At 53.9% G+C, this 8,284-nt stretch overlaps 1 protein-coding gene across 1 annotated transcript in view; it reads left to right on the top strand.

Annotated features, from left to right (window-relative positions):
• The window catches only part of LOC103265367 (cystathionine beta-synthase), a 17,683-nt gene extending 9,944 nt beyond the window's left edge, over positions 1-7,739 (top strand). Inside the window, exons 5-10 of the mRNA XM_008063040.2 lie at positions 111-259; positions 430-499; positions 2,478-2,569; positions 3,945-4,070; positions 5,276-5,360; positions 7,619-7,739. Coding sequence (XP_008061231.1) covers positions 111-259; positions 430-499; positions 2,478-2,569; positions 3,945-4,070; positions 5,276-5,360; positions 7,619-7,728 — 632 coding nt within the window. The 3' untranslated portion in view covers positions 7,729-7,739. The remainder of the gene's footprint in view (positions 1-110; positions 260-429; positions 500-2,477; positions 2,570-3,944; positions 4,071-5,275; positions 5,361-7,618) is intronic.
• The last annotated feature ends 545 nt before the right edge of the window (positions 7,740-8,284 follow it).

Below are 8,284 nucleotides of genomic sequence, written 5' to 3'. Positions count from 1 at the left end.
GGTGAGCAAGGGGGTGAGGGATGGGGGGGAGGGCGAGCAAGGGGGTGAGGGATGGAGCAGGCAGATGGGCAGGGTGAGTCCCCCATGGCTCTGGGGGGAAGACAAAGACTGTTGCCCAGTGCAGGTGGACGTCCTGCGGGCCCTGGGAGCTGAGATCGTGAGGACACCCACCAACGCCAGGTTCGACTCCCCCGAGTCACACGTGGGGGTGGCATGGCGGCTGAAGAATGAGATCCCCAATTCTCACATACTCGACCAGGTGAGGCCCCTGGCCAGGAGGCGGGGTTTGCACTTGGAGATTTATGCCTTAGTTGGGCGTTTCCCAGGGGGTCTCTGGCAGGGATCTGGGGCTGGTGCCGCAGCTGCACAGGAGTGGGGATAGTGAGGCTTGTGGCTGGCTCATGGGTTCTTTGCTCTCCTTCCATGCAGTACCGCAATGCCAGCAACCCCCTGGCTCACTATGACACGACCGCCGAGGAGATCCTGCAACAGTGTGATGGTGTGTACTTCTGTACTGATCTCTCTGTCTGTCTTGGCTGCATTTACCCTGGACACCTGGGAGTGTACAAGTCACTTGTCCTCTCCTTGGTAAACTCCTATTTAGCCTTCAAAACTCAGATCAAATGTTCCCTCTGTGAAGTACTGTCTAGAGCATTTCCCTGGAGCAGTTTCCTCCCTCTCCTATGACCTCTTGGCCTTTGCTTGTGCCTTACCTATAATGTCAAATGCCCGGTATGGTCGTATTTGATTACCAACCATCTCTCCAGATCTGCAGGAGCTCCTCGTGCAGGGAGTGAGGAAATCCAGGGCCCGGGCTGGTGCTAGGCTCACAGTTGGGGCTTCATGCTGTTGAAGGGCAGTTGGGATCTAACCCTGACTTGGCTGTTGAATGCATGCCTGGAATAGTAGTTGTGACGTGTGCACATAGCCTGCTCCGTCTAGGCATGAGGCTCTTGGAATCTTTTCCACATGCTCAGTGCCAGGGCCCTGAGGGCTGGCGGTGGTATTTTCCCAAGAGATCCCTGTAGGAGCAGCTGCTGGAAGCTTGGCACCCTGGCATCCCCTGGAAATCAGATGTTGGCACTGGCCTGCAGGTAGCCTCGGTCCCTCCCAGGAGCCAGGCAGGAAAGGCAGGCGTGTGCTCGCCCTGGGTTTATGGTGAGAATTCTCTCCGTTGGTACAAGCAGTCCCATCTCACAGGAGGGTCCGGCTTCTGGGCTTTGCCAAGTCAACCATGCACGGACTTGCCCAGCCAGACAGGGTGAGTGCTGGGGGACTCTGGCCAAAGTCTGAGTGATTTAAAGTCAGCTCTCATTTTAATCAACCAAAAATCCAGCAGCCCAGGAAGGTACATGATAAAGAGCCTTCATCTGCTGACCCTCAGCCACCTGACGGGCCTCCGGTCTTTAGAATTCCAGCCAAATGGGGGTTTCAAGGGCCAAGTATCATTGAACAAAGACTTGAACAAATCACACTGGGATCTCTTTATCTGTGATTTTTTGTTGTTGTTGTTTTTGAAGAGACAGGGTCTCTGTTGCCCAAGCTGGTGTCCAAGTGGCACAATCCCAGCTCACTGCAGCCTCGACCTCCAGGGCTTAAGCATTCTCCGCCCCCCACCTCAGCCTCCCAAGTAGTTGGGAACATAGACTCTTGGCACCACACCTGCACACCTGGCTCTTTTTCCTTTAAAAAAAAAATATATATATATATATTTTTTTTTTTTTTTTTTTTTTTTTTAGGTCTTGCTGTTTTGCCCAGGCTACTAGTCACCAACTCCTGGGCTCAGGCAGTTCTCTCACCTCAGCCTCCCAAAGTACTGGAATTATAGGTGCAAGCCAGCACTTTGGGAGGACAAGGCAGGCAGATTGCTTGAGTCCAAGAGTTCAAGACCAGCTTGGGCAACATAGCAAAGCCTTGTCTTTTCAAAAAAAAAAGAAAAGTTTCCTGTCTTGGTCTCCCAAAGTACTAGAGTTACAGGCACACCATGGTGCCCAGACTTCCCTGAATTCTGTTTACAGATAAAAGATTGTAACTGAGGGACTACTTGAATTTGAAAATAAGTTTTTCTTTTGAACTTTCATTTATTTATTTATTTATTTATTGAGTTGGAGTCTCATTCTGTTCCCCAGACTGGAGTGCAGTGGCACGCTCATAGCCACCGCAGCTTTGAACTATTCTTTCACCTCAACCTTCCAAGTAGCTAGAACTATAGGCAAGCGCCACCATGCCTGGCTAATTTTTTCATTTATTGTAGAGATGAGGTCTCACCGAGTTGCCCAGGCTGGTCTTGAACCCCTGGGCTCAGGCATTCCTCCCGCCTTGACCTCTCAAAGTGCTGGGGTTACAGGCGTGAGCCATAGTGCTTGACTCTTGTGAATTTTCAATCACCTCCTGTGATTTGGGCTGAGTGTGTATTCACAGGCTTAAGAGTGGTGAGCCAGTCGGGCTGTGACCTGAGAATGTCCTCCCTCTACCAGGAAAGCTGGACATGCTGGTGGCTTCGGCGGGCACAGGGGGCACCATCACAGGCATCGCCAGGAAGCTGAAGGAGAAGTGTCCTGGATGCAGAGTGAGTGGCGTGGCAGGCCCGGGGGTGGCCTGGACTTGCCGACACTTGTCACCCGCAGCCTAGGCTGCAGTGGGAGGTTTTGGCAGCCATCCTTTGGCACTGTGTGTGGAGCGGCCCCATGCTATAGGACTGCAAGTCCTCATTCCTGACCTTTCTGCTCAGCGTCCTGGCATGTGTGCTGTTTGTTTCTGTGCTGCCCGGGAGGTGATCAGGGAGGCCCTGGCAGATAAAGGAATAGGCAGTGCATGAACAAATGAGCTGGGGCTGGGTGAGCACTCATTGACCAGTGTCCTGGGGCTTCCTGTGCCAAGTGGGGGTCAGGGTTCCTTTGGGTGGGTTCCAACAGTTAGCCAGGAGTTTGAAGCTCTTGGGTCCCAAGTGTGCCCCACCTACACAAAGGGATTTGAAAGACAGGGCAGAGCCGGGTTCGGTGGCTCAGCCTGTAATCCCGTGCTTTGGGAAGCTGAGGTGAGTGGACTGCCTGAGCCCGCGGGTTCGAGACCCGCCTGGGCAACTTGGCGAGACCTCATCTCTACAATAAATAAAAATTAGCTGGGCGCGGTAGCGCGCACCTGTAATTCCGGCTACTCGGACGGCTGAGGCTGAAGGATCGCCGGAGCCCAGCAGGTCGAGGCTGCGGTGGGCGGGAGTGGCCACTGCACTCCAGTCTGGGCGTCAGAGTGAAACTCCAACTCAAAAAAAAAAAAAATCTTATCTTGCCGGGATCAGTGGCTTAGCCTATAATCCCACGCTTTGGGAGGCTGAGGTGAGTGGATTGCCTGAGCCCGTGGGTTCGAGACCCGCTTGGGCAACTTGGCGAGACCTCATCTCTACAATAAATCAAAATGAGCCAGGCGTGGTAGCGCGCGCCTGTAGTTCCAGCTACTTGGAAGGCTGAGGCTGCTGTGGCTGGCAGTGGCCACCGCACTCCAGTCTGGGTGACAGAGTGAGACTCCGACTCAAAAAAAAAAAAAAAAAAAAAATGCAGGGCAGGGTTCCTGAACTTGGGGTTAAAGCAGGTCTGTTGCCTGCCCTCCAAGAAGAGGTCAGTGTCCTGTGCTGTCTTATGTCCCCGAAGGCTCCCAATGCCCATGGTCAGGTGCTCTGGGTTGTCCTGGGAGCCTTGTTCAGAGTAGCCCCCTAGGAAGTCACCTCCCCCAGCCACCTGCCTGTCTTCCTGAGTGTCCTGCACTGAATGTTTAGTCCAGGTTAGGTCTAGGCCTGCATTCCTGGTGTCTCATCCTGCCTCCGAGTCCTGGGAACAGACTCGCATCCACAGGCAGATCCTTGCCAGGCCCCTGTTAATGGCAATAACAGTTGGGTGTGTCTGGATGCAACTCTCCTGGTCTGAGCCCCAACATCACCTGCCCCGCAGATCATTGGAGTGGATCCTGAAGGTTCCATCCTTGCTGAGCCGGAAGAGCTGAACCAGACGGAGCTGACGGCCTACGAGGTGGAGGGGATCGGCTATGACTTCATCCCCACCGTGCTGGACAGGACAGTAGGTCGCGGCCAGAGTGTGCCCCTGCAGGAGGGGGCTGTAGCACCTGTGCCAATGTCGCTCATGCTTGCACAGGGTGCCCGTCAATTTCCTACTGGGTGGGAACAACAGGGCGAGCTCTGGCACTGTGGGTGGAAGCTGGTCTCGAAGGTCGAGACAGGGTAGAACGATGTCCACCTGCATGGCCCATCCTTACTGGTGAAGACTTAGGGAAGCCGGCCGGGGGAGGGTGGCCTCTGGCTCAGGCACAGAGCAGGGGAAATGCTGGAGCAAGAAGACCCTGGAAAACTCCCCTTAGGAAGTGGGAGAGGCGGCTTTGGTCTGAGTGAGAGACAAATGAAAGGGCCCTGCAGGGATAGTGGCTGCATGGTGGGGGCTAGCAGGCAGTTTTGCTTTGTGTGAAAGGTGTTGGCACCAGGTGGGTAGAGAGTAGAGAGCTCCAGGCTTTCGGGCATGAGTTACCCTCCCCAGAGGAGAGGCCGTGCCCTTGGGGGTCCCAAGGACTGGAACAGAGATCAACCATGTGGTTGCCCCACCCCTGCTGCTGCCAGATGATCCTGTAGTTGTCTGTGTCAGCTGAACTTCGGGCTGTGAAGGCAGAAATAATTTGAGAAGGGTTTATCAAAAGCCACATGGGATCTGCCTGGGAAGACGCACCAATACACTGGGGCTTGTTCCAAAGCCTGGTCCACGTTGGAAGGCTTTCCTAGGAAAGCTTAGAAGGGAAGGGCACTCCTTATGCAGAGTTGTCCTTTCTGTTGGAGAGGTTATAGTCAGTGGCTCCAGGTGACGACACATACACTGAAATAGTTTATGCCGAAGACAATCAGTAAAGCCTCATGGTTCAGAAACAAATCAGCAAAACCTTATGATTTAGAAACAAGTCACGATCCTGTCAGTGTCAGTAGGTTATGTATTATTTAGAACGTCAGACTTCCCAGAGTTTATACAAGCAGGATCGCTTCAAGGATTGGATATAAGAGCATGTGGTCATAGGTTGGGTATAAGGATATGTCTGGCCATAGGCGAGAGGTATCATCAAAGGCAAAACCAGGTCATTCATCTTCTAGGGAAAGGGTGACATGGGCTAGAGACACGGGGATGCGGGCTCTGTCCCGTTTTTTCTGCAAAGCATCTCTCTGGAGAGCAGGACTTTGTGGAGTCTCACTCTTGCTCCCTGGTGCCCTGTCTGGGTCTGACCGTAGGTGGTGGACAAGTGGTTCAAGAGCAATGATGAGGAGGCCTTCGCCTTTGCCCGCATGCTGATCTCACAGGAAGGACTGCTGTGTGGTGAGTGGACCTGTGGTGACTGGGTTCAGGGACAGTGGGGGTGCAGAAACAGCAGGGGCACGGGGACAGTGGGGGAACAGGGACAGCCGGGACACAGAGACAGTGAGGCTGAGGGGATAGTGGGGGCATGGGGACAGTGGGCGTGGGGACAGCCGGGGCACAGAGACAGTGAGGGTAAGGGGACAGGAGGAGTGTGAGGACAGCCAGGGCATATGCCCTCTGCCAGCCGCCAGCTCACACATGAGACACAATTGCAGTTGTTCTGTGGGATGGCGGTGGCCATGTGTCCTGAGTGGTGTCTTTGTCTGCCCAGGTCCTCACTGCAGCCAGTGGGGTCACTTTTGCAGGTGAAGGCAGGGGGCCACAGTGTAGGGTTTTGCGCTGCCCTTCCAGGATGTGTTTTTACGACAGGGCCCAGACTCTCATGACACTTATTTTTTCTAATCAAGACCAGCCTTGTCCTTGGGGTGAAAGGTCCTCACCGACAGGGACCCAAGGCCAGGACTGGGAACTTGGAATGCCTTGGGAGGGCCTGTCCCATCTCCAGAGCTTCTTGTCTACCCTGTCCTCTTTGGAGCCTGAGGCCCATCCTGTACCAACCCCTCCGGCTTCCTAGCACTCCCATAGCCTCTGTCTATCCTGATTGGGGTGGACAGAGCAGGGAGTGCCACTGACCAACCACATAGGAGAGCAAGGGTCCCGCAGGGGACATCAGCTTGGTCTAAACCTCAGGGGATTCAGAGCATGCACTGATCATCTGAAACTCTCATGCAGGGAATGTTTGTGGCCATTTAAATGGCCTTCCCTCTGTGCCGTGTCATTTTGGGGGTGGGGACAAGGAAGATGGAAGGAAGACAGCCTTTAGCATGGCCAAGTCCCCTGATAGCTGAGCCCCAAACTAGAGATTGGAAATGAATCTCTCTTAATTAAAAAAAGGTTCCCAAATGATGTTGCTATGAAAAGATGACTTGGACTGGGTATGGTGGTTCACGCCTGTAATCCCAGCACTTTGGGAGGTAGAGGTGAGAGGATTGCCTGAGTCCACAGGTTTGAGACCAGTCCAGACAACTTGGTGAGATCTTGTCTCTACAATAAATAAATAAATAAATAAACTGGATGTGGTGGTCCATGCCTGTAGTTCCAGCTACTTGGAAGGCTGAAGAGGGAGGATCGCCTGAGCCCAGCAGGTCGAGGCTATGGTGGCCATGAGCATGCTACTGTATTCCAGCTGGGTGACAGAGTGGGATTCTGACTCACAAAAAAAAAAAAAAAAGAAAGAAAAGGTGACTTGGGCCAGGCGCATTAGCTCATGCCTGTAATTCCAGCACTTTGGGAGGCTGAGGGAAGAGAATTGCCTGAGCCCAGAAACTCGAGACCATCCTGGGCAACAATAGAGAGACCTCATCTCTACTGTTGAAAGAAAAAGAAGCGAAAGGAAAGAAAGAGTGCCATGGTTCTTATAGTTACTGAACTCAGAATTCTCAGCCTCCCCTTTTCCAGCGTCAGTGAATAAACAAGCCCACGTCTTTAGGCTGGAATGCAGGCCCGCATGATCTCCTGGAGAGGAGAGCCCTCTTCCTTCGGGGTGGGTTCCTGGTGGCCCTTAGAGCTTCTCAACTGCCTCGGGCCTCCCTAAACCAAGCCCAGACAAGCTTAGGGTTTCTGGGGTCAGGGATGTTGATGTCCCTGTGAACTCCAGTCTCTTTTATGAAGTGGGATCCAGTGTCACCTGCCTTGTAGGGCGGCTGTGAGCAGTCAGTGAGCCCTCAGGCATGTGCTGGAGGCTCTATCCTCACTTGCTTGGAGGCCTGCACCACATCAGCCTTTTCCTGGCACCAGAGCCCTCACCCGCTTGCATAGAAGCTCTTCTGCCACAAGGTCTCTGCTGTCCTGGTTAGGGTTTAGTTATAGGCTGATGTCCAGTGAGAAGTAGGGTCCTCTCAGCCCTGAGACCCAGTCAGTGCCCCTTCCCAGAGATGACCACTCTTGACTGATCCTTGCAGAGTATGTTTGGGTGTGCACCCATGCATGCATGTGCACACCATTGACAGATCCCCATGAAGCCTTCCAGAGTGTGTTGGGGTACTCACATTGCATGCACGTGGACATTTGTGCACACACGCGCATATACACATGGGCACATGTGTGTCCGTGTATGCACATATATACATGTGCATACATGGATACACATGCATACACATACGCACACACACATGTCCATGCATACTCACATTGGCAGTCTTTGGCCTTCTTGGCAGGTGGCAGTGCCGGCAGTGCAGTGTCCGTGGCCGTGAAGGCTGCCCAGGAGCTGCAGGAAGGTCAGCGCTGTGTGGTCATCCTACCCGACTCAGTGCGGAACTACATGTAAGAAACCTGTGCTCTCTCCCTCCCTGGCTTCCCATTCCCCTCCCTCTTGGGGACCCCTCCCTGGATGCTGCCACATGCCTCCCCTGAGAGCTGGAAGCCAAGAGTGGGGAGGCCAGCAGGTCCCTGCAAGCTCTGCCTCACTCTCCTGGTCTCGTGTGTCCTCGCCTGTGCTGCCCTGGTTTTGTAGCCATCAGCGTATCCGTGGTGGAAGCCCTGATGGGGCTGGCAGAGCCCCTCACATAAGGGTGACTCTGCTCCCTCCAGCCCCTGCCTCTGTCCCTCTGGTGTTTCCCTGCCATCCTCTGGGGTCCCTGGGCTCCATGGTCCTCAGACCAGGTCCTGTGATGCCTCCCACCCACCCTGCACTCACCTGTGTCCTCCCCTGCACTCCTGAATTGACCAAGGAAAGTGCAGCCCAGGAGAGCCCTGTAGTCAGGTGCTCTGAGGCCTGTGGCCTCAGGACAGCATGACTAGGTGGCCCCTAGGACTTACTATGGAAGGTTTCACTGAGCTTCACAGAGCCTGTAGCTTTTTTTTTTTTTTTTTTTTTTTTTTTT

This window comes from Carlito syrichta, unplaced genomic scaffold (genome assembly GCF_000164805.1).
Source record: "Carlito syrichta isolate Samal-C Ts95f unplaced genomic scaffold, Tarsius_syrichta-2.0.1 Scaffold306505, whole genome shotgun sequence".
In the NCBI taxonomy this organism is placed as follows: domain Eukaryota; kingdom Metazoa; phylum Chordata; class Mammalia; order Primates; family Tarsiidae; genus Carlito; species Carlito syrichta.
This window is presented reverse-complemented; position numbering and strand designations above follow the sequence as displayed.